The following is a 26,772-nucleotide window of genomic DNA, read 5'->3' as shown; positions in this document are numbered from 1 at the left end:
TCCACTATCTCTTCATAGCAAATCGTTGTTTGCTGCTATATAAATGTCTTAATGTCATGCGGATCCTTTAAGGGCTAGTTTTTGGTCTTTTACCTTTTGGTCTGCTGTCTGACAACCTCTGTACCGGAGCAAATCACTTCATATTCTCTCAAACCTCCCTGATCGTCTCACAGACTGTCGGCTGCAGGTTAACACCATAAAAAGCCCGTGTCCTGTATTTCTGTTGTCTCCATCTATGGAATGTCTGTGGAACGTTTGTGGAGGTCGGTTTCACTGAGAATCTTCTTGAAGCTCTTGATTTTCTGACTCAAATCAGCCAGCGTTTCCAAGCTCTATAACAGACGCCATCGTCTCCACCTGGTCAATTCAAAGGGAACTTTCATGGGCCACACGTGCAAGGCCAGACAAGTGTCAATCAAACTTTGGTACACGCCCCCAGAGACGAATAGACCAATCAGGCTTATCTGATCCGTCCTTATGGGAATTTTACTGTGCAGGAACAACGTGAGTCTACTTTAGCCGACGTTCTTTCCCATTTCTTACGTAACACTGTACAATATCAACGAGATATGTTTGCATAGTTCCGCCCTGACATTCGGTTCGGAGCTTCAAATCACTCATTCATGTTTAGTCTTTCCTGTTTTATTTTGTCACTCCTCTCTCCCCTCGGTTCAGATCACTTCACTTCCTGGCTTGTGTGATTTCCTGCGGACGTCGTCGTGGTGACGTCACCCGTTGGTGTGTGGACTACAGTTCTGAAGCCTCGAGGTCGGCATTTTGGCCGTCGCCATCTTGGAGGTTTTGCAACCAGTGAACGGACGTGACCATATTTGGACTGAGGCAGAGCGACGGGTGGATCTGAAGAGGGGAAGAGCGGCACCCTGAAAGGTATTTGCTGAGAAGACGTCATATTACCTTCCGTCACTGAATCTTTGGCATCAACGCGAGGAATCTTGGGTCGAGCTGAAACAAATTCAGGAAAATTAAAATTGCACAATTTCAAACGATCGTAGTGTTTATGTCTGCTAGTATTTTCAACACACACACACACACACACACACACAGAAGACTTACATACAGAGCTCTCAAATGCTTTCGCTGCACTTCATTTGTCCTGTAGATTTATATTCAGACAGAAACGTCTGTAACTCAGGTTTTAAATATTTGATTAAATCAACGTCCCAGTACGAAACACAAAGCCAGGAGACATTTAGCTTAGCTTAGCATAAAGACTGGAGGCACAGGAGAACAACTCATCCCTGCAAAGTTTGTTTTTATTGTACCAATTCAACAAGATTTAGCGTCTTACTGAGGTTGGAAGGTTTTTAAACATTGGACTGAGCCAGGTGAACGGTTAAATTAGGAGTTTTTTCAAATTAAGATTCTGGGTTTCCAGACCATCTGATCAGCGACTGATCACAGACAAACTGAAAGGCATTTGGTGCAAAGACGTCATATTACCTCTCATCAGTCCACTGAGCCCCTTGAAACCACCAGCATGAACTCCAGTCGAGGGTCCCGCACCTAAAAACACATTTTTGGAAAATTAAAATTGCACAATGATGGATCAGTCTAGTGTTTATGCCTACTACTTTTTTAAACACACACACACACGCACGCACACACACACACACACACATACACACACACACACACACACACACACACACACACACACACACACACTATGAAGGTAAATCGATGTCAAAACACTTAGAAAGACGCGCAGCAGGGTGTGTGTGAACGCATGGTTATTTGTTATGCGTGCGTGCGTTGTCGTGCGCAGGTTGTATGTCACGCGTAACAAGAAGCTGCGTACATATGAAGCAGCGTGCGCACGTCTGTCTGTCACTGTTTGACAAATGTTGTTACGCGTTCACACGCACGTGCGGTCGCAGATTCTGATGCTGCGCGGCCGGAAGTTGATCTGCTGTGCGCACCTACTCCGCGTAACTTGAACGCGTAATGTAGTTGGCCTGTTCATTTCAGTCAACCAGGGGAGGCAACTACATTACACGCTCATGTTACGTGGAGTAGGTGCGCACAGCAGATCAACTTCCGGCCGCGCAGCATCAGAATCTGCGACCGCACGTGCGTGTGAACGCGTAACAACATTTGTCAAACAGTGAGAGACAGACGTGCGCACGCTGCTTCATATGTACGCAGCTTCTTGTTACGCGTGACATACAACCTGCGCACGACAACGCACGCACGCACGCACGCACGCATAACAAAGTAACCATGCGTTCACACACACGCTGCTACGCGTCTTTCTAAGTGTTTTGACATCGATTTACCTTCATACACACACACACACACGCACACGCACACGCACACACACACACAAATAGACTTACATAGGTTCAGACAATTCTCAAATGCTCTTGCTGCACTTAATGTACTCGAATACATCTTCCTGGCTTTAAAACAGATTTTTTTGTTTTAAGTGAAAAAGACCTTCAAGGATAAGACTGATGATGTTCTACTTTTTTTTTCTTACGGTCAAAAAAATCATAATGAAAAGAGCAAAACCAACAACGTGCTCGTGTGTCTCACTCAACACTTGACCTCCGCCTCAGTTTGTGGCTGTAAATCAAATATATAGTTTAAAGCTATGGTCTACATTCTGAAAATCAGTTGAGCCTCTGAGACAGATTTGAAAAAAGGCACCCTCCCCCATTGGCAAAATGTGATTATTTGGCCTACATGTACTGTATTTTACTGTAAATTGTACATTTAAAAAGAATTACACCAAATTAATTCCAATGACTTCACAAAAATCAAAGAGGCTGGATTCAATTGGCTGATGCTGCATGTTATTGCTTTGCTGCGCTTTTTATTTATTTTATAACATTTTTCATGGGCGGTAAAATAACATTTTAACGACATTCTTTGTTACCATGAATTCTAAAATATATTTCTATTTTTCTCTCTGACCTTTGAATCCTGAGTTGAACATTCCCGTCACCAGATCAGTCCTGTTCATGTCCCTTAAAATGTCGATGGTCACCTCCCAAGACTGCAAACCACAGATCTCCACCATCTGTTCCACCAGTAGGTCTGCACCGTACCATGTTTCCCAGTTTATGTGTCGGACCCTCTTCATGAAGAGCGTTAGCTTCAGCAACCACTTGAATTTCTTCAGCTCCTCCTCACTCAAAGTCTTCACTGTTTCCAAAAGAATCCGTTTCAAATCCTGTGTAAACATGTAATTTCCCAATTGGGACGGTTAAAGATTCATTTATTTGCATTTTGTCAGTGTTATAGACGTCGAGTGTAAATGTTATGAGATTAGATTTTTCTGCATGATCACTCAAGACAATGATACACTAATATCTTTTCTACTGATTTCATTTCCTTTTGAAGTATTAAGTGTTTTTATTTCTTAACACCAAAGTCAAATATGAGTCCCTCCATCCTTTAATTCATGTTAATTAATAACTCCTTTCTGATCTCGTATAATGCATCATGTTTCTGTAACAGAAGCTCAAAGAAATGGTTTTCTCTCTTTTCCATCATAAGATTATAACTTAAGTGCTCAACATTAACAGTGAGAGGCAATTTAAAACACTCACTGTTTGTTTTGTTTCATCATTTATGATGATTTAAAATGTAAAATATAGTCATACTCACGTTCAGCAACAGTGAAGGTTGATGTTCATCCACAAAGTGTTGCTCTGAGGAGAAAAGACATTCAATAACTCAGACAATCCAAATCTAATTGAATCACTAATAATCACTTTAAATGAGACACAGTTGCTTAAAAAGAAATAAAACAATTTCAGTACAAAACACAGAACAGAACATGATTATGTTGTTTTTGTTTTAATCTTTACAATCGCACCATTTATACTGGACTTTGTGGCATAACGCCGCCACCACGCCTCCATTCTGTCTCTGTACCTTTGACACCAAAAAGAAAGAAGGAGTGATCATCCTGCAACGAGAAGGCGGAGTAAAGGGGCTTATGTCTTACCTGTGAGTCCTGAACTGGGCTTTGGTAACCTCTGTATCAGATCTGTCCTGTTCATTAGTTTAAAAGCCTCCGTGGTTAACTCCACAGACTGTTGGCCGTAGATCTCCATCATCAGATACACGGTCATCCTTCTGTCTTCATTATAACTGTCTCTCATCATAAATGGGAAGAATGGGAGGTTCTTCTGATGGACAATCAACATCAGGAACCTCCTGAATTCCTCAAACCTCAGATCATCCAAATCATTCAGGGTTTCCAAAATCAGCTGTTGAACAGCTACTCTTGTTGCTACCTGAAAAATAATACGTTCATTAAATAAATATGTAGTCCATGAATGAACCTGCATTAGGTGAATGAAAGCTGTGTTGTACTCAGTCAGACAGATGTAACATTACTCACTTTCCTGATCAATCCAGACCGGTGTTCACCTGAGTCTTGCTCTGAGGGGAAAAGTGGTAAAAGTCATTGATTCAACATTTTGGGCATTTTGACATGTTTTTGTCTTTATTGTTATTACTTTTGGGTCCTGAGCTGCTGTCTGACAGCCTCTGCACCAGATCAGTCCTGTTCATCTCCTCCAAAACCTCCTTGGTCTTATTCACAGCCTCTTCGTTGTAGTGCAACACCATTAGAAACACCAGGTCCTGATGTCCTGTTATCTCAAACAGCATGGATGGGAACTTGAACTGATGGAAGTCAGTTTGAGACGAGAGGAGCTTCTTGAAATCCCCAAGCTCCCCATCATTTAAATCAGCCAGCGTTTCCAAAAGCAGCTCTATAAAAGACGCCGCCGTCTCCACCTGGAAAATTCAAAGGAAATGTTCATGAAGCAAAAGTTAAATTTGTCTGCTGGGATGATTATAGATTTTACTCTTTAAATATCATCAATGTCTGTTTTAGAAACATGGATGTGGAGAACATCATCCAAACTTCACAAGATAGTGAAACAACTGATGTTTGTCCACTTGACTGGTTACTGATGTAGATGTACATATTTCTTTGGCAACTTCTCTTTTATAACTACTGTATTTCTGTTAACGGGTTCCTGACTTTTATTTTATTACCTGCTTAAAGGATCATACCAGTGTTACTACATGTCACTGTCCATCAACAACATCGGTCATCTGTTTACAGTTTGTTTACATTTTATTCATATTCAATAAACGTTACAGAATTTACCTGAAAATGTCAAGTTTAGTTAAAACCCACCTCGTAGTTAAAATCCTCCTTCTAGCTTTAAATTCAGTTCTTGTAAGGAACTATTTTCCCAGGCGTAATAACATTCAGCCCAACGGCTGTCTTTGCTCTGTTGTGATTGACAACAGTACCAGAACCTTTATAATATACAGTACCAGTTCTATTATTGATGAATCTGTCGATTCTTCCCTTCATTTATTAACTTTAGTTATATAATTTGGTCTATAATATTTCAGAAAATGGTTAAAGGTACCCATCACTATTCCCTTACATTTACTTTGATATCTTCAAATGTTTTGTCTGACCAACAGCCCAAAACCCAAAGAGATGCAGTTAATGATCTAAAACAGAGAAAAGACCAATCAATGTAGACGAATCCATTGTTTTAGAATCCAAGTCAGACGTTACATCACTCACCTTCTGGATCAGCACAGGACAATGTTCATCCACACAGTATCGCTCTGAAGAGAGAGGAACTGTAAAATGATCACATAATCACTGTCAGAATAGAAGAATTAGAATGTTACATGTCAATGCAAAATAAACTGAAAATCTCCTTATTAATATCATAAAGATCAATTACCGGTTTCACCTGATAAACGTCTCAAATGCTCTCGCTGCACTTAATTCTTCCTATAGATTTACATTCAGACTGAGACTTCTAACTCTTTATAATAATCTTTTTTAATTATTAGATTAAATCAACCTCCCAGTACGAACACCTGAATAGTCTTTGTTTGAATCATTAGGTCCTTAATCAGAGGTGGGAAGTAAACTTAAGTAGAATTTTCAGGTATCTGTACTTTAGTATTTATTTCATGGACAACGTTTTACTGTTACTCCCTACATTTTCAAACATATCTGTACTTTTTCTCCACTATCTCTTCATAGCAAATCGTTGTTTGCTGCTATATAAATGTCTTAATGTCATGCGGATCCTTTAAGGGCTAGTTTTTGGTCTTTTACCTTTTGGTCTGCTGTCTGACAACCTCTGTACCGGAGCAAATCACTTCATGTTCTCTCAAACCTCCCTGATCGTCTCACAGACTGTCGGCTGCAGGTTAACACCATAAAAAGCCCGTGTCCTGTATTTCTGTTGTCTCCATCTATGGAATGTCTGTGGAACGTTTGTGGAGGTCGGTTTCACTGAGAATCTTCTTGAAGCTCTTGATTTTCTGACTCAAATCAGCCAGCGTTTCCAAGCTCTATAACAGACGCCATCGTCTCCACCTGGTCAATTCAAAGGGAACTTTCATGGGCCAAACGTGCAAGGCCAGACAAGTGTCAATCAAACTTTGGTACACGCCCCCAGAGACGAATAGACCAATCAGGCTTATCTGATCCGTCCTTATGGGACTTTTACTGTGCAGGAACAACGTGAGTCTACTTTAGCCGACGTACTTTCCCTTTTCTTACGTAACACTGTACAATATCAACGAGATATGTTTGCATAGTTCGCCCTGACATTCGGTTCGGAGCTTCAAATCACTCATTCATGTTTAGTCTTTCCTGTTTTATTTTGTCACTCCTCTCTCCCCTCGGTTCAGATCACTTCACTTCCTGGCTTGTGTGATTTCCTGCGGACGTCACCCGTTGGTGTGTGGACTACGCTTCTGAAGCCTCGAGGTCGGCATTTTGGCCGTCGCTATCTTGGAGGTTTTGCAACCAGTGAACGGACATGACCATATTTGGACTGAGGCAGAGCGACGGGTGGATCTGACGAGGGGAAGAGCGGCACCCTGAAAGGTATTTCCTGAGAAGACGTCATATTACCTCCCATCACTAAACCTTCCACCATGAAATCAACCTCAGGAACTGCAACAGAAGACTTACATACAGAGCTCTCAAATGCTTTCGCTGCACTTCATATGTCATATTATATTCAGACAGAAACGTCTGTAAGTCAGGTTTTAAATATTTTATTAAATCAACTTCCCAGTACGAAACCCAAAGCCAGGAGACATTTAGCTTAGCTTAGCATAAAGACTGGAGGCACAGGAGAACAACTCGTCCCTCCAAAGTTTGTTTTTATTGTACCAATTCAACAAGATTTAGCGTCTTACTGAGGTTGGAAGGTTTTTAAACTTTGGACTGAGCCAGGCAAACGGTTAAATTAGGAGTTTTTTCAAATTAAGATTCTGGGTTTCCAGACAATCTGATCAGCGACTGATCACAGACAAAGTGAAAGGCATTTGGTGCAAAGACGTCATATTACCTCTCATCAGTCCACTGAGCCCCATGAAATCACCAGCATGAACTCCAGTCGAGGGTCCCGCACCTAAAAACACATTTTTGGAAAATTAAAATTGCACAATGATGGATCAGTCTAGTGTTTATGCCTACTACTTTTTTAAACACACACACACACACACACGCACACACACACGCACACACACACACACACACACACACACACACACACACACACACACACACACACACACAGAGCTCTCAAATGCCCTCGCTGCAATTAATTTGTCCTCTAGGTTTACATTCGGACAGAGACGTCTGTAACTCAGTTTAAAATTCATAAATCATGAGGTCCTTAATCAGAGGTGGGAAGCAACGAAGTACAAATACTATTCAGATTCTGGGTTTCCAGACAATCTGATCAGCGACTGATCACAGACAGCCTGAAAGGCATTTGGTGGGAAGACATCATATTACCTCCCATCACTGAACCTTCGGCATCAACCTTAGGAACTGCAACAGAAGACTTTTACTCCACTATCTCTTCATAGCAAATCGTTGTTTGCTGCTATATAAATGTCTTAATGTCATGCGGATCCTTTAAGGGCTAGTTTTTGGTCTTACTAACGCCGCTACTTATAACACCGTTATTCCCATCACTGGCCAGGAGACATTTAGCTTAGCTTAGCATAAAGACTGGAGGCACAGGAGAACAACTCGTCCCTCCAAAGTTTGTTTTTATTGTACCAATTCAACAAGATTTAGCGTCTTACTGAGGTTGGAAGGTTTTTAAACGTTGGACTGAGCCAGGCGAATGGTTAAATTAGGAGTTTTTTCAAATTAAGATTCTGGGTTTCCAGACCATCTGATCAGCGACTGATCACAGACAAACTGAAAGGCATTTGGTGCAAAGACGTCATATTACCTCTCATCAGTCCACTGAGCCCCTTGAAACCACCAGCATGAACTCCAGTCGAGGGTCCCGCACCTAAAAACACATTTTTGGAAAATTAAAATTGCACAATGATGGATCAGTCTAGTGTTTATGCCTACTACTTTTTTTAAACACACACACACACACACACACACACACACACACACACACACACACACGCACACACAGGTACAGAGCTCTCAAATGCCCTTGCTGCACTTAATCAAGGAAGTACTAGATGGTATCATCTCACCCCTGACATACATTTTCAATCTGTCATTTCAAACTGGGACGTTTCCTAACAAAATGAAAGTTGCCAAGGTTGTGCCGCTGTTTAAGAACGGTGACACACACGAGTTTACAAATTACAGACCAATTTCAATACTGCCACAATTGTCAAAAATCCTAGAGAAGCTATTCAACAATAGGCTTGATAACTTCATCAACAAACATAAACTGTTATATGACAGCCAATACGGCTTCAGAAGGAACCATTCGACTGCTCAAGCTTTAGCAGAGTCTGTGGAAATCATCACCGACGCTATTGACCAAAAACAATATTCCATAGGAATTTTCATAGACCTGAAAAAAGCATTTGACACTGTTGACCATGATATTCTAATGGCTAAACTGGAGAGATATGGCCTTAGAGGTGTAGCATTGCAGTGGGTCAAGAGTTATCTACACAAGAGATCCCAATATGTTAAAATAGGGGATAACACATCTACTAACTTGGACATAGTCTGTGGGGTCCCACAGGGGTCAGTTCTGGGTCCAAAGCTGTTTATCTTATATATAAATGATATATGTTAAGTGTCAGATACTCTGAAATTAATAGTATTCGCGGATGACACAAACATTTTCTGCTCGGGGAGTGACTTGAACCAACTTGTGGAAACAGTAAATCAAGAAATGGCTAAACTTCAAGTGTGGTTTAATACAAATAAATTATCACTAAATCTTGGTAAAACTAAATACATGCTATACGGTAAGAGAGGCTGCAACAACAATCCCAACATTCACGTAAACGGAGTGAATATTGAGAGGGTCCGTGAGAATAAGGTTCTGGGAGTGATTATCCATGACATGTTAAGTTGGAAGCCACACATAGCACAATTAAAAAGGAAGTTGGCCAGGAGTGTGTCCATACTTTGGAAAGTACAAAAAATACTAAATCAAAAAGCACTTCATCTGTTATACTGCGCACTAGTCTCTCCGCACCTGCAATACTGTGCAGAGGTGTGGGGACACACATATAAAGGCTCCACACAGCCCTTGTTAATTCTCCAAAAAAGAGCCTTGAGAATCTTACACTATGCCAACTACAGGGCACACACCAATCAGCTATTTATCGAATCGAAAATACTCAAACTATATGATTTAATAAACTATCGCACAGCACAAATGATGTACAAAGCTTCTAACAGAACTCTCCCCCAGAACCTACAAAAATTCTTCATACACAGAGAGAGACACAATCTTAGGGGGGACATGATTTTCAGGCAAAGGAAGGTACGAACTACGTTAAAATCATTTTCCTTATCGGTCACAGGGGTTAGGCAATGGAATGTGTTAGATGATGAAGTCAAAAAAACAGCAACACTAAGTGTCTTCAAGAAAAAGTACGTAAATTCAACCGTTGACCGGTATAGACTACTGCATGAGAGTTGATAAATGTCTGAGACACGAATCAGTAGACATGTGTTGTGACGGGATGGGAGCATAACAAATGAACATTCTGTACCCAAACAATAAGTCGGACCGAAGAAACTGTATGGTATGATGTCAGTTGTACGTGGTAGGGAGTATCAACAATGTGTATATAAATGAGGTATGAATACCAAGCGTAACTGTTACTCCTACAATTCACGATGGAGTTACTGAGCTGGTCACTGAATGCTAGCGACAGAGTATTCTCAACACGGGTGCCCGGATGGGACCTTCATGTCCGGCTACATCATGGATGGTTGGGGAAAGTGGAGAGTCATCTGTCTTGCCACTCTGGATGTGGAAGACGTCGAGGACGTGTACTTGTTCGCGTTCATGACAACTGGAATAATCGCCTTGGGATGTGGAATCTTCATGCTACATCGGAAATTGAGAAAGATTGCCACGGAGCTGACCAGTGTGAGGGCGCCACCACACGGTCTACTGTGGTCGGGATGGGCTCTGACATCTCTGCAGTTCGCGATTCCACGGCACTGGTGCGAGTTGAAGTGGCCACTAACCGGGAAGAAATAGTGACCAATCGGTCAACCATGGTCGGGATGCGCTCTGACCTCTCCGCACTTCGCGAGTTCCCTTCACGGAAGCGAGGTGAAGTGGCCAATAACCGGGAGGAAATGGCTAAGTCGAGGGCTGCGAGAGCTGCAGAGGACAGTGAGGATTAATAAAAAATAAAAAAAGGAGGAGCTCACACACCATCTCAACAACTAGTAGCTTCACTTTTATTGTTATCTTTATTTTTATTTTTTTTATTTTTCATTTTTCATTTTTTCTTATTTTTTTGCTTGTTTTTCTTTCCTTTTTTCTCTTTTCCTTCGGACCTTGTTACATGATGAGACTGAAGCTCAATCGTGATGAATAAATATGGACACGTGTGCAGACACACACGTAATCTGTATGCACTGGACTTCAGCTCTCTGTACCACCTACTGCTGTAACATGTTATGTCAAATGTCACAAGAAAAAGGAAAAGTTATGTCAAGTGAAAAAATGCAATGATATGAAAAGATTATGATGACGATTTTCTCCTGTGGGTAATGGGGGCGGGACTAGATACGCCTTGGCTTCTCCCGTTTTCCCTTTCGGCCATGTGTATTTTACTATGTGAACAAAGATGTGTGATGATGATTTAACAGACATGCCCGAAATAAACAAATAAATAAATAAATAAATAAATAAATAAAATAATTTGTCCTCTAGATTTACATTCGGACAGAGACGTCTGTAACTCAGTTTAAAATTCATGAATCATGAGGTCCTTAATCAGAGGTGGGAAGTAACGAAGTACAAATACTATTCAGATTCTGGGTTTCCAGACAATCTGATCAGCGACTGATCACAGACAGCCTGAAAGGCATTTGGTGGGAAGACATCATATTACCTCCCATCACTGAACCTTCGGCATCAACCTTAGGAACTGCAACAGAAGACTTACATACAGAGCTCTCAAATGCTTTCGCTGCACTTCATTTGTCCTGTAGATTTATATTCAGACAGAAACGTCTGTAACTCAGGTTTTAAATATTTGATTAAATCAACGTCCCAGTACGAAACACAAAGCCAGGAGACATTTAGCTTAGCTTAGCATAAAGACTGGAGGCACAGGAGAACAACTCGTCCCTCCAAAGTTTGTTTTTATTGTACCAATTCAACAAGATTTAGCGTCTTACTGAGGTTGGAAGGTTTTTAAACTTTGGACTGAGCCAGGCTAACGGTTAAATTAGGAGTTTTTTCAAATTAAGATTCTGGGTTTCCAGACAATCTGATCAGCGACTGATCACAGACAAACTGAAAGGCATTTGGTGAAAAGACGTCATATTACCTCTCATCAGTCCACTGAGCCAGCTGAAATCACCAGCAAGAACTCCAGTCGAGGGTCCCGCACCTAAAAACACATTTTTGGAAAATTAAAATTGCACAATGATGGATCAGTCTAGTGTTTATGCCTACTACTTTTTTAAACACACACACACAGAGCTCTCAAATGCCCTTGCTGCACTTAATTTGTCCTCTAGGTTTACATTTGGACAGAGACGTCTGTAACTCAGTTTAAAATTCATAAATCATGAGGTCCTTAATCAGAGGTGGGAAGTAACGAAGTACAAATACTATTCAGATTCTGGGTTTCCAGACAATCTGATCAGCGACTGATCACAGACAGCCTGAAAGGCATTTGGTGTGAAGACGTCATATTACCTCCATGTTCATCTTCCCCCTCGGTATCAACACCAGGAACTCCTGTCGAGGGTCCCGTAGCTGAAACAAATTCATGGAAAATTAAAATTGATTATGTCTACTCACACTTCAACACACACACACACACACACACACACAAATAGAATTACATAGGTTCAGACTTCTCAAATGCTCTTGCTGCACTTAATGTACTCGAATACATCTTCCTGGCTTTAAAACAGATTTTTTTTGTTTTAAGTGAAAAAGACCTTCAAGGATAAGACTGATGTTATTCTAAGTTTGTGGCTGTAAATCAAATATATAGTTTAATTCTTCAAAAAAGGCTAAAGAAATCCTAAAAACCAGCAGGGCACTGTGATGTGTGGTCGACTGTCGTGAAATATCATGAGTGAATACTGCGTTATGTACTATGGACTACTTTCAGACACACTCATGCACTAGTGAGTAAACGTAAACACTGCGTGTCTATTCTCAGTTTGCTTTGTTTTTAGCTATTTAACTCTTTCTCTTACACTCCATTCCGTATATTATATCATAATATCATCATATTATATATCAAATATATGTATTTGTCACTACATTTGTACAACATGTTGCATGTTCATGCTTTTTTGAGTAACAGCTGTGTGAGAGAATACCGGCGCTCCTACCTTCGGTCATTGTTTTTCTATCAGTCACTGCCACTGAGGATCAAGTAGCTGTAAAATAAAATGAGGGAATATTAACACTTCTTGTTCACAGGCTTCATGCAGACCTCTGTTGTCTCATGAACACTTACATCATTCACAGAATGCTGTCTTACTATAACAATCAGAACACCAAGAAAAGCAATAATTTGAACAGGTAAACACATTAAGGCTCAGTTATATGGCAACGCCGAAACAAAATTAAAACATAAAAAATACCAATATAGGAATGTGTCTGATTATAGAGACACAGCCAAAATTAAAACTTCCAGGAGTGCATGGCACATAACTAGCTTGTGATGCTCCGTAAAGGTACAAAGCAGTGGGTGGTTGTTTTTAAAACTACAATGTTGTACTTATTCAGCCTGACACAGTATTTAAGATTATTAGATTATATTAGATTAAGATTATTGGCTGGACCGTGGCTCTGTGGCTCAGTAAGTAAGTAAGAAAGTAACTGACTGATCAAGTTGCACCATTGGTCAACCTCAACCTCAACAAAAAAACTTGTTTTTGATTAACAAGTACAGAGACTCCAAAATGACTACACACAATCAAGGGTCTTGTTATGGTAATTCTTTCATTGGTATTAATCATGAATATATTTTCTTGTGTAACAGTGGAGTTATTGATTAATATAGGAAGATATTAATGATTAATACCATTTAAAAACCACCAAAATGATAAAAAGGCACATATTTTCAAAATAGCTGTTGTAGTATGACCATAAGGAGCCCCTTGATGTGTGTAGTGATTTTGGAGTCTCTGTACTGTATAACAGTGGAGTTATTGATTTTTGTTTGCAGTCTTGCTCTTGTCTTGCAATTTGCAGACGGTCCCTGCGCACTCGCCCGGCTGCGCATAGAGATCAATGTTCTTCGTTCAGCTCGGTTTATCAGACGGTTTATTTTTGTATAAAAAATCGGGGCTTTGGTCCTTGTAGCTCGTAGTCTATGATATTCAAAACGTTTCACTTCAGATTTATTGATCCCGGAAGTTCGACTCTCTGAATATATCTCCAACTTTACCGAACTGTCAAACTGTCGAACGGTTTGGTGAAAACATCTCAGTTTAGTTAATGCATCATTAGTAACAACGGTGATGTCATCAGGAAAGCATTCACACACCGTTTTAACGTTAAAATCCGACAGGAAGTTCAAACTATGAAAGTGAAAGTAAGAAAAGAACAAAAAGAAGTAAATGTCGTTTTACAAACCTTTTTTAAACAGCTCGTAACTTCAGCTATTAGGCTGGGTGAACCCTGCCTGAACTTCCGGGAAATTTGGATTTCGCTCGGCAGTTTAGGCTGGACACCCTCAGGCTTACTTTCGCTGTTACATTGCCAGAATCTTTGGCTCCAATCAGAAACGGCCATTCTCTCCTGGCACGCTATTGGCCGGTGACGTGACGATGACGAAACATAATGGGGAACGATGCCCATTGATCCCGCCTCTTGAGCAGTAGAAACAAAGCGCAGCTTCCCCAGACTAATGTTCAATCTTAAAAGATTGACCTTAGTATGGTGAAAACCAGACTATTCAGCTGTCAGAGTCCGTCCACTTTTTATGATTGCGGCAAATCATTGATCGCTAAGTTGACAGCACTCTGTTGCTCTCTTGAAAAGTGGAAAAGTGTTTGAAGTGTGTCTTCCCCTTCGAGCCTTCTTCTCCGTTTACTTGGCTGTGACGTGCAGACCGGGCGGTGTCAGTGTTGCTATGCTGGACGGCCGCCAGAGGGCGGTAATGGTACACACAGCTACAGAGAAGAAGAAGAAGAAACACTCCATACCAGTTGGTGGCGCTAATGGGTGAATTTATTGTTGCTAACCAGCAATAAACCTCAAAGAAGAAGAAACACTCCATACCAGTTGGTAACAGAACATGACTATGGATGGGATGGTCCATTTTGGTGTTAAAGTCCTGCATTAGACCCTGGTTAACCCAACAAAAAGAGAAATTCACAACAACAAACATAGATGCATTGTTTTAGTAGCTTTAATCAGCTTGACGATGTAAAATTTGGAATTCCTCATGGTTCCATACCAGTAAACGATACCTGTTGCTGGACCTGTGTGTAGGCTTTTATTGCCCCAGGATGTGCATGTGAAGGCTCCCTGTAGTTCCTCTGCTGATATCGACATTCAAGGTTGTGTTAACAATTTGAGCTAATTTCTTGCTTTTAGATATTTACATTAGAAAAAGCTTTATATGACACGTTGAGACAGTGACAGTGCAATAATACTGATATATTCTATGATACTCCTACCTCAGCAGCAGATACACTACTATACCCATATCTGCAAACTCATGAGGGTGGAAAAGGTGACAAACTAAACCGTTGTAGGGGGTCTGGCCTGACATTTGCTTTGCGATGCAGAAAACAGGCGAATTCAACACAGTATTCATGAGTTCTTCTTCTTGAGACTGGCAACAAGAAACGGCTCTTTCTCCTCAAGGATTTTGAAGAAGATGTCTTTTCCGTCGCGTCCGGCTGCATTCAGGGGACCTCCGTAGAGTTTTCTCATCTTCTCCCGGGTGGTTGGAATGGCAGACATTCTGTCATAAAATTCTTGCTGGATTACAACTTCTCTCAGGAGATGATCCAAGATTGGTTCAATGTTGTTCACTCTGTCGATCAGATCACACTGGTGTTTATCCACAAAGTGATGGCCTGAGGCTAGAGGGAAAGAAAAAGAATTGGATTCAGGTCAACAGCCTACCTGGTGACATCACTTTATAACATTTAAGGAATCTACCCATCCACTGTCCACCGCTTATCCTGTATTCAGGGTCGGGGGTGGTAACAGGTAACCAGTCTATCACAGGGCTGATATGTATAGACAGACAGGTAACCAGTCTATCACAGGGCTGACATGTAGAGACAGACAGGTAACCAGTCTATCACAGGGAGACATGTAGAGACAGACAGGTAACCAGTCTATCACAGGGAGACATGTAGAGACAGACAGGTAACCAGTCTATCACAGGGAGACATGTAGAGACAGACAGGTAACCAGTCTGTCACAGGGAGACATGTAGAGACAGACAGGTAACCAGTCTATCACAGGGAGACATGTAGAGACAGACAGGTAACCAGTCTATCACAGGGCTGACGTGTAGAGACAGACAGGTAACCAGACTATCACAGGGCTGACATATAGAGACAGACAGGTAACCAGTCTATCACAGGGCTGACATGTAGAGACAGACAGGTAACCAGTCTATCACAGGGAGACATGTAGAGACAGACAGGTAACCAGTCTATCACAGGGAGACATGTAGAGACAGACAGGTAACCAGTCTATAACAGGGCTGACATGTAGAGACAGACAGGTAACCAGTCTATCACAGGGAGACATGTAGAGACAGACAGGTAACCAGTCTATAACAGGGCTGACATGTAGAGACAGACAGGTAACCAGTCTATCACAGGACCGACATGTAGAGACAGACAGGTAACCAGTCTATCACAGGACCGACATGTAGAGACAGACAGGTAACCAGTCTATCACAGGGCCGACATGTAGAGACAGACAGGTAACCAGTCTATCACAGGGAGACATGTAGAGACAGACAGGTAACCAGTCTATCACAGGGCTGACATGTAGAGACAGACAGGTAACCAGTCTATCACAGGGCTGACATGTAGAGACAGACAGGTAACCAGTCTATCACAGGGAGACATGTAGAGACAGACAGGTAACCAGTCTATCACAGGGAGACATGTAGAGACAGACAGGTAACCAGTCTATCACAGGGCTGACATGTAGAGACAGACAGGTAACCAGTCTATCACAGGACTGACATCTAGAGACAGACAGGTAACCAGTCTATCACAGGGAGACATGTAGAGACAGACAGGTAACCAGTCTATCACAGGGAGACATGTAGAGACAGACAGGTAACCAGTCTATCACAGGGAGACATGTAGAGACAGACAGGTAACCAGTTGTAGAAGAAAACTCTTCAGGTCCAATTCTGTGGCTGGTTCAAATGAGGTTTAATCACTGACAGTGGAGAAAATAAATTCACAGTGTATCCATGAAGATCCAGTCTCTCGAATGGCTTGGCCGAGTTGGATTTATACAGAACATTCGGGAGAACAAAAGGGAAGGCGTCATGAGTGGATTTGCATTGAATCAACACATGTCTCTCTGCAGAGGAAGAGACATCTGTTCATATCTACAAGGTGTGACCGTTCTCGGGAGAGCTAGACGATGTCACTACAGGGGTCACTCATCGGGCCTTGATCAATGTATGTGAGACAAATGTTACCGAATGTTACAGTTCAGGAAGAGGGAAAGATCAAAGAGTCTTTTCATCAAGACTGCAAGGGTTAAATTCAATAGAAACAGCTCAGCAGGACATTTGATGTTCCCGAGATAAGGAACATTATAAAAAAACAAATAAGAAATGTAAGGTAACACATTTTCTTCTACAAGGCTCTGCGTGGAGATCAGTGGGAGAACACCCGGCAGGTGCGTGAAAGATACCTTGCAGCTAGGTAGTTTTTAAATTGGTGTAATGGCAGAGCCTGCAAAGACAAGGAGGAGTATAATGTCCGATGAGGCGAAGAAAAGAAAACAGGAGCATGACAAATAAAGAGCTCATACAAGAGTGAACATCAGACCGGCTCACACTCGAGAGCTGAAGGAGGCTTCAAATTGCAAGACGGATGGTGACTTGGCTTTGTTGCTGCTGGACTTGTAAATAATACCGGTAATCATTTTTTTTTCCAACAGTGTGCATCTGTGTACAATACATTGTCGATTATTTTATTGGCTCATGTTAGCTAAGGCGTTAGCTATTGTGCTAATATTTATATGTAACTATCGCTATGGCTCATGTTAGCTAACCTTAGCTAAGGCGTTAGCTATTGTGCTAATATATATATATATGTAACTATCGCTATGGCTCATGTTAGCTAATCTTAGCTAAGGCATTAGCTATTGTGCTAATATATATGTAACTATCGCTATGGCTCATGTTAGCTAATCTAAGCTAAGGTGTTAGCTATTGTGCTAATATATATTTAAATATATGTAACTATAGAGTATATCTTGTAAATTACCCCACTAATAATGCATGGAATGTTACCAAACTTCTGCAGTAGTACACATAGAGTCTGTACTCACAAAACGAGGCATTTGAAAGTTTGTAAGTACACCAGGAGTTTATTTAAAAGAACTCTTGCCTGATAGCTTCTATCCTCGGCTGCTATGCTACAGCAGCGTAGACGCCACTTCGGTGTTTACCCAGCCGATGCCGTGACGCGAGTTTCACGCGAGAGTATGAAAAAGTTTCGCTAAATGTTTAGAAATGCTTGTATTATCAGCTCAACACTTATCAACACTTGTTGACCTGATAATACAAGCATTTATAAAAATGTGTTGAGCTGATAATACAAGCATTTATAAAAACTCAGCGAAACGTTTTCATACTCTCACGTGAAACTCGCGTCACGGCATCGGCTGGGTAAACAAGGAAGTGGCGTCTATGCTGCGGTAGCATAGCAGCCGAGGATAGACGCTATCAGGCAAGTGTTCTTTTAAATAAACTCCTGGTGTACTTACAAACTTTCAAATGCCTCGTTTTGTCAGTACATACCCTATGTGTACTGCTGCAGAAGTTTGGTAACATTCCATGCATTATTAGTGGAGTGATTTACGAGATATATCTCCAGTACCATAGCGCTAGTAATTGCAAGTAATTTGGCTAATCGCCCTATCTTGACCACTGCTGACCATCGCTAAAAATGCTTCTGAGGGGGTGTTTGGCTGGATGTCATGGTGGAAATTACCTAGGGTGCATTTCACTCCGAACCATCACTTTAAGTGTTGCTTTAAGGCAGTTTTTTCTCGCCACTGTCGCTGCAACGCTCCTGGGGATGTTGGGACTCTGAACAGGACTAGAATATGCTCATGATTTATTACATTTTCAATGTGTCCTGAGATGAATTCTGTTGTGATATGACACTATAAATAAAATTGAATTGAATAGATACAGCCCTCATGTCTGTACTCTATACACACACACACACACACACACACAAATCTAGGAGACATTTAGCTTAGTTTAGCACAGAGACAGGAGGAACTGGAGAACAGCGAGCTCGTCCCAATGTTGTGGTTTTTAGGAGTTCTGGACTGAACCAGGCTAACCGTTTCCCTTTGCTTCCAGTCTTTATGCTAAGCTAAGCTAAATGTCTCCTGGCTCTATCCTCAATGTGCAAACATTACAGCGATCTACTCGTCCAACTCTAAGAAATAACAGAATAGGTGTCAAACTAATTCATTTGAATTCAACAGTCTCAATCTGATCGGTGTCGCAGGCAGCGTCGAAGGCGTTCACTGTGAAGACATCACCTTACCTGTGCATCCACCTCCTGCCACGGTGTTCACAGCAGCTGCTCCAGCTGACGGTCTCCCGTCTGAAACAAATTCAAAATTGCTTCATGAAAGAGTGTTAATGCGTGTTTTTTCAGACACACAGCAAACAAAAAAGGCTGTCTTTCACGGTAAAGATAGACGATTAAAATGCTTTTACTCCTTAATTTGTCCTCACCTCTTTTTTATGAAGTGCCCTTTTGGATGCCAGATTAAAGGTAGATAGTTCGGAATTTTGGACATAAGACCTATTTTCCAAGTCAGCCGGTGTGTTCGAGACGTCTGGAGACGTTTTCAAGAAATTTCATTCAGTTCTTCTAGTTGCCGAGTTCGCTTGTGCTATGGCTAGCGCAAGTCAATGGTTCTAGCTAGCATGGCATTAAAAACACTCATACCGACTCCACAGTGCACCCGAGGCAAATCAATTAAAACACTAGACTGTCGATGTACATATCTGTGTTGATAGAATAATATTTGAAACAAAACTAACCTTGCATCACATAAATCATCCATTTTTTGAGGGACTAGTTTTTCAGCAGCAGCGGAATTTTACTTTGCTCTGTTGGACTCAAAACTCTAAGACACACTGCTCAGAATCCAGCCGGTAAATACACACCTGAACATCGCCGATTTGTCGGCACTTATGCCCCCAAGGCTGTCTGAAAAGCCCTTGGAGCTCACACAAACACCAGCCAGCCCACGGCCACGCAAACCCACAATTACGCATCACGAACCCGGAACTCTGCTCCGTCCGTAGACCCGTAAACGCTTGGACGCGTTGCAGGGAATCCCTCTGGTAAATAGAGACCTGACCCATGCTGAACAGTCGGGCCTCGTGCCCCCAGACCTGGGTGAAAGACCTCACGCAAACACCGGGCAGCCCACGGCCACGCGAACCCACAATTACGCACCGCGAACCCGAACCTCTGCTCCGTCCGGAGAACCGTAAACCCTCGGACGCATTGCGGGGGATTCCCTCCTGGCACCACCAGTCTCCGTTTGTTCGGTCCCGGTTCTCAGCTCCAGCGGGGGCTATCTCGGTCTCCCCAGACGCTCGCGTTCTGCCCTTTGAGCATCCCTCTCACGCAATTCTTCCTCTGTATATTCAGGCTCGTACAGGTACGGTTGGGTTTGGGTGGAAAACTCCTCATCAGAGTCTTCAAAAGTTTCAGTTTATTCTCCAAAAGTGTCCATTTCCGTGAGATTGAAGAAACTAGCACTGCAGGCTACTCTGCGTCTGTAGCAATGACAGCAGGCAAACAAACTATTATAGAACCGGTAACTTATAAGTGCTAGGTGATATCACTCCGCCGCTGCCATAGCCTACTAGGTAGTATGACACGCTGCCGCTGCTGCTGAGACATAAATCCTTAAAAATGCAAGGTTGGTTTTATGTCAAACATTCTATCAACACAGATATGTACATCGATAGTCTGCCGTTACAATGGATTTGCCTCGGGTGCACTGTGGAGTGTAATTAATTAATAATTATTAATAATTATTGTTACTATTATTATTTATATAAATGGTATAATTAAATTGTAATAATATATATTATTTTTATTATTATGAAGACACATAATATACAAACATAATATTACACATAGAAATACCTCATGTCCTCAATGCTTAAAAAACATACAAATGTTGGTTCCAATATTTCAAATATTAATATGTCTCGTGTTAAAAACAACTCACGGTCACCGGAAGCAGGTGTGGAGGACGTCAGTCCAGCGATGTCTGCAACTGTCATATAGGAAGCACGGTTACATCCTGATAACACTCTTACTAAAACACCGTTTATGAATATTTAATATGCTGCTGGGTTTTATCAACCCACTCCTAGACCAAACCGACTCTTCGGTCAGACTGTTAAGCCATGTCTTACCTTGTATGTGACCGGTGTTTTGGTATTCTTCTGAAAATGAAAAAGGAGGAAAAGAAAATGGACATATTTTGGCTTCACTCATGATACATATTTGAGTGACAGTTAAAAGTGTTTAATAGGCTGTGCAGATGAATTCTGGTGATATTATTTAAATCTGACCTTTTCGAATCGTATCGTCCCATACTGTTTTAAGCTCCTTACTGTGTTCGAGCTTGAGTGCAAAGTCTGCATCTGGATTTCTTATGAACACTCCGAAGAAACTTGGGATACTGCTTTCATATCTGAGCTTTATGTTCTGAGGGAAAAAAAATAAAATATGTGAAAAGAAAGTTAGACTTTCAGCATCCGAAGTTTGCAACAGCGATTAGTACGTTTTTTCGTTTTCTCATCTAGATCAATGAACAGAAAAATTATGAATATAACTGCCAAAAATTGGTAAAATGTCATGATTTCAGATATTTGAATGTTATTTAAATATTCATAATAACATAACGCTCACATTGTTCATAGATATTTAAATAAAAAGGTTGATTTTAGTTTTGAAGCACTGAAATAATCTTATTTCAGTCAAACATACTTTAGGTTTAACTTCTGCACCGTGGAAATCTGCTGTGAGGACAAAACGATCTTGCATTTTCAGGTACTCATCTGGCGGCGGCTTTTCGATGATTTTGTGTCCGTAGGATAATTTCCTCTTGTCCAGTTGCTGTTGGGACAAAAACACGAGTTGCCTGTGCTGCGTTTTCATCACGTGATTTGTGGCATTAGTGACAATAAGATATGAAATAACCTCTTTTAGACCAGGATCACGTGGGATCAGATAAACATGGAGTGTGAGGAATGCTGTGTTGATCTTGTATATTAAAACATCACACAGTATCTTCACTGGAAAGCCAACTTTCATCAGGATCGCTCTCGGGGAGAAAACTGCTTCGGACAGTTTGACGTGGTGCGATGTGACCTCGGACGCTTTCTCCACGACATCTCCAGAGTCCTCTATGTGCAGGACTGCAAACTTGTCCCATATTTCAGGGTTGTCGTCTGCAAAACATAAGAGCACATAACATAAGGATTGCATCAGCTGTTGTACTCATGCTGTCTGGAATTTAAAGATCCCATATTATACTGTTTTTCATCAATTCCACACAGCTGTCAGAGGTCCAACAACACTGTATTTGATATGCATTGCCCCAAACCCATCTGTGGTCCTGAATTTCAGCTGTCTAAAAGTTGCTCAAATGAGCTCTGCTGAGAACAGGCTGGTTCTGTGCCTGCACCTTTAAATGCTAATGAGCTCCGTCTGTCATCGCCTACTTGGAGAGAGACGGAGACGATGCCGCTAGCGGTAGTATGCTCCAATGTTTACGTGGATGTATCTCTATGGCTTGCCTATGTGTCTCAGGTGAAGTTGTTGGTCCCGTATTTTGGGGACAGATCCTTTTACGAGGGCCAGTGTCGAGGCAAAGCCAGCTTTGTACTGACCCTCGTTACTGAAGCAGCCCGATGTGAAGTGGTTAGCACACACATACAAGCTAACACGGACCGTATCCGACACACTGTCATTTAAAATCAAACGCAAGATGCAGATGCGGACCGTCGTGCACGGCGGTCTGTCTGACACGCGCCCCCGAGTTCCGTCCGACCGGAGGCAGCAGTGAAGACGCACCAGAGAGCGTGAGACGGGGAGGATTGTCTCCAGCTTCACCCGCACCGGGATTGATTCACGGAGCACCAGCCGGATCACCCAGCGCCACAACCGGTAAGTCGGGCTGCACTCTACGTCTGCGCTGTCGGGCCCGCTCTCCATGCTGGAGAGCTGTCGGGCCGCTGGGCCACACTCTCCGGGCTGTCAGTCCCCACTGTCGGGCCGTGCTCTCCGTGCTGTGTTGCGAAACACCCCCTCTCAGATATCGCCCATCATCGTGCAGAGAAGTTCGGTCTATGCAAATGACTCCTTTCGTTACGTAACAACAGGAGCTGAATCTGAACAGCCTGTAGGAGCGCCGTTTTACCAGAGGGTGGGCTGCAGAGACCATGCAGGAATTGCTTGTTTTCCTCATCCTGGGAGGTGACGGGCTCAGGGAGGACCAGTTTATAGGTGTAGAGACCAGAGAAAACCTGTTTTTCATAATATGGGACCTTTTAAAAGCACACGTTCTGTCCACTTACCTATGCAGATCCAGTGTGGCAGCTGTACTTCAGATAGCTTCCCGGAGCTGACTGTGATGTCCATTAGGGGACCTGCAGGCATGTATTGCATCGACTCCATCCTCTGCATATGTCCTTCCCAAGAGCAGAACTGATACTTTAAGCTGACCTTTTCCTTGCAGACCCAGCGCAAGCCAGAGACGCTGCATTCAAAGTTTCCCGCGTCAGACTGTAGGCTACAGCAAGCCATGGAAAAATAACGAATGAAATAAAAAAGATGAGCATATATCCGTAGAATATAGTTCCAGTTTGCTGTGATGCAGGTTTTAGGACCTTATTCTTTTTTCACCTGTACGTCGGAGCCTCATCTGCATCTGCACTGTTCACGTCAGGTTCAACTTTAGTCCAGTCGCTGCAGTCCTGCTGCAGAGGACCAGATGTTTGGAAATAAGTGGAGATGGGGCTTTTTGCAACATCACATGAATGAACAAATGAAAGTGATGAACTGATGTGAGGATTACCATAACGTTTCCATCACCCTCAGGCTCCATGCGTCCCGGAGGCCCTTGTGAAGACATGTCTGAATTTGTTTCAAATTGTTATTTTGATATATAAGGTCATGTGATTAATGTGGTATTTAACTTGAAATATTTCAAGTGAATAATTAGCATGAGGGGGAAAGCCTGTCAGCACTGAGATTCTCACTGAGATCGTAGTGGTCTCACAGAGGTCTACGATAGTCTGGTTGGGTCTAATGTGAGGTTCTATGTAGAGGAACCAGAGACTGTCTACGGTCCATCAACAAGGTCGCTGCTGTATTTATGTCTAAATTATGTTATTCTAAGTGTTGATGGAGCAGCTACAGTGTTTACAAATCGTCATCATTATGTAGTTAGTTCGGCAGCCTTTTTGTGTTGCAATTAAAGTCCTGGAGAATAATAATTCAAGGAAACGTCTGAGGATCACCAAAGTGATTACGATGCATCCTCAAAGCACAATGAATGTGGAAACAACATTTCTTGGCACTCCATGCAAGAGTTCACTGGTACTTGAGGGAAAAGTCCAGGATCATCAAAGATCTCTGGACAAAATGTAATTGTGATGCATCCAATAATGGTCCAGTGTGTCCGTCACACCGAAGGACAAACACCGACGTTACCATGGAGCCCCTTGCATGGCTGAAACACTGACTGATCTGATCTAATCGAAGCATGTGCTTCAACAGACCACACATTCAAATGGCTGTTTGACCGTCCACAAGCAATTTGATTCAAGAAAAAAAAGGCATTAAAGTGAAATAAACAAAAACCAACTTGCCTTTGGATCCTGACCTAACGTCCAACAACCTCTGCACCACATCACTCCTGTTCATCTGCGTTAAAACCTCCCTGGTCACCTCCAAAGCCTGTTGGCCGTAGGTCTCCATCATCAGCTCCACTATCTCGGCTTTGTCTGCCAGCTCCATTCTCTGTCTGGAGATTCTTGGGAGGCCTTTCTCCATTTTACTGTCCTGCAAGACATGCTTGAATTTCTCGAGCTCATCGTAGTTGAAATCTTCCAGCGTTTCCAAAAGCTTCAACTGGACTGACATTTTCTCTGAGGAGGAAGAAAAGAGAAAATTACTGACCGATTCCAAATCAGACTTTAAAAGACTTAGTTGCTTTTGAACAAAATATAAATAAATAATTAGAAAATAACATATTCTGCTTCGGAACACTCTACTCACTCAATGCAGAAGCCATGCAACAAATACTTCCTTTGATAAGATTATAATGTGAAAATTGTGTCAAACTATTTAATTTAATATTCATTGTGTACCAATCCACAATAATATTGCATGATAAATACGGCACCCAGTAGCCTGATCATACCAATAACTGTCAATTATTCAACCATTCCTCATGGTCATTCATGTACAATAACAAAATTTCATATATTCTATTATACAATAATGTGAACTCAACTACTCAGTCTGTACTTTTTTTATTTACATTTTTAAATAGTAGTATTTTTTTAATATCTGTTATTTATTACATTCTGTTTTGCCTTTTGTTGTTGCACTATCCTCCTTGCTGCTGTAATCCTGTAAATGTCCCCGCCGTGGGACTAATAAAGGTTTATCTTATCGTAACAGAGGTGCTGATTAAAGTCAACAGCAAAATGTGATTATTTGGCCTACATGTACCGTATTTTACTGTACATTGTACTTATATTTAAAAAAGAATTACACCAAATGAATTCCAGTGACATCACAAAAATCAAAGAGTCTGGATTCAATTGGCTGATGCTGCATGTTATTGCTTTGCTGACCTTTTTATTTATTTTATAACATTTTTCATGGGCGGTTAAATAAAGTTTTAACCACTTTCTTTGTTACCATGAATTCTAAAATATATTTCTATTTTTCTCTCTGACCTTTGAATCCTGAGTTGGACATTCCCGTCACCAGATCAGTCCTGTTCATGTCCCTTAAAATGTCGATGGTCACCTCCCAAGACTGCAAACCACAGGTCTCCACCATCAGTTTCACCAGTAGGTCTGCACTACAGTACGATGTTTCCCAGTTCATGTATCGGACCCATTTCATGAAGAGCGTTAGCTTCAGCAACCACTTGAATTTCTTCAGCTCCTCCTCACTCAAAGTCTTCACTGTTTCCAAAAGAATCCGTTTCAAATCCTGTGTAAACGTGTAATTTCCCAATTGGGACGGTTAAAGATTCATTTATTTGCATTTTGTCAGTGTTATAGACGTCGAGTGTAAATGTTATAAGATTAGTTTTTTCTGCATGATCACTCAAGACAATGATACACTAATATCTTTTCTACTGATTTCATTTTCTTTTGAAGTATTAAGTGTTTTTATTTCTTAACATCAAAGTCAAATATGAGTCCCTCCATCCTTTAATTCATGTTAATTAATAACTCCTTTCTGATCTCAACGCATCATGTTTCTGTAACAGGAGCTCAAAGAAATGGTTTTCTCTCTTTTCCATCATAACATTATTACTTAAGAGCTCAACATTAACAGTGAGAGGCAATTTAAGAAACTCACTGTTTGGTTCGTTTCATCATTTATGATGATTTAAAATGTAAAATATAGTCACACTCACGTTCAGCAACAGTGTAGGTTGATGTTTATCCACAAAGTGTTGCTCTGAGGAGAAAAGACATTAAATAACTCAGACAATTCAAATCTAATTGAATCACTAATAATCACTTTTAATGAGACACAGTTGCTTCAAAAGAAAGAAAACAATTTCAGTAAAAACACAGAACTCAATCAGATTTACCTTTTTGTTATTATGAACTATAAAAGTATTTATTAGACACATGAATATGTTGTTTTTGTTTTAATCTTTACAATCGCACCATTTATACTGGACTTTGTGGCATAACGCCGCCACCACGCCTCCATTCTGTCTCTGTACCTTTGACACCAAAAAGAAA

General features: G+C 41.5%; 3 protein-coding genes across 6 annotated transcripts in view; all 3 read right to left on the bottom strand.

The window, feature by feature from the left end:
• Positions 1–26,772, bottom strand: part of LOC311025004 (NACHT, LRR and PYD domains-containing protein 1b allele 5-like) — a 174,164-nt gene that overhangs the window by 15,318 nt on the left and 132,074 nt on the right. The gene's annotated exons all lie outside the window — the stretch shown is intronic.
• Positions 313–4,103, bottom strand: LOC311024822 (uncharacterized protein; the record flags this gene model as incomplete). Its single annotated transcript, XM_084027398.1, has 5 exons — positions 313–357; positions 821–963; positions 1,462–1,524; positions 2,938–3,168; positions 3,977–4,103. The coding sequence occupies 5 exons, from the start codon at positions 4,101–4,103 to the stop codon at positions 313–315; spliced, it is 609 nt and encodes a 202-aa protein (XP_083883524.1).
• On the bottom strand, positions 14,893–25,895 carry LOC311025006 (NACHT, LRR and PYD domains-containing protein 1 homolog). 4 transcript variants are annotated; one of them, XR_014598352.1, is made up of 13 exons: positions 25,741–25,895; positions 24,643–24,921; positions 23,847–23,905; positions 23,675–23,748; positions 23,347–23,561; positions 21,968–22,218; positions 21,755–21,883; positions 21,337–21,472; positions 21,178–21,207; positions 20,988–21,035; positions 19,468–20,526; positions 19,274–19,333; positions 15,530–15,580 (listed from the first exon to the last, which is right to left on the bottom strand). XR_014598352.1 is itself a non-coding variant. In XM_084027664.1 (12 exons), the coding sequence occupies exons 1-12, from the start codon at positions 25,892–25,894 to the stop codon at positions 15,306–15,308; spliced, it is 1,710 nt and encodes a 569-aa protein (XP_083883790.1). In that variant the 5' UTR covers position 25,895; the 3' UTR covers positions 14,893–15,305. The 4 variants fall into 4 exon arrangements, 3 of the variants coding, with proteins under 3 accessions (XP_083883790.1, XP_083883791.1, XP_083883792.1); XM_084027664.1 differs by lacking the exon at positions 19,468–20,526 and having other exon boundaries at positions 14,893–15,580; XM_084027665.1 differs by lacking the exon at positions 19,468–20,526 and having other exon boundaries at positions 14,893–15,580; positions 23,675–23,745.

This window comes from Eutrigla gurnardus, assembly GCF_963514095.1.
Source record: "Eutrigla gurnardus genome assembly, chromosome: 14".
NCBI classification, from domain to species: domain Eukaryota; kingdom Metazoa; phylum Chordata; class Actinopteri; order Perciformes; family Triglidae; genus Eutrigla; species Eutrigla gurnardus.
The sequence above is the reverse complement of the archived record's forward strand: the minus strand, read 5'-3'. Positions and strand labels throughout refer to the sequence as shown.

Bases quoted from the DNA above. Each gene is read 5' to 3' on its own strand.
- LOC311025006 (XM_084027664.1), bottom strand. From the start codon at position 25,894: ATGAACTGGGAAACATCGTACTGTAGTGCAGACCTACTGGTGAAACTG. The intron at 23,749-23,846 runs GTAATCCTCACA...GGTCCTCTGCAG, and splicing joins AGGGTGATGGAAACGTTATG to CAGGACTGCAGCGACTGGAC. The intron at 23,562-23,674 runs GTGAAAAAAGAA...GGCTTGCTGTAG, and splicing joins GATGAGGCTCCGACGTACAG to CCTACAGTCTGACGCGGGAA.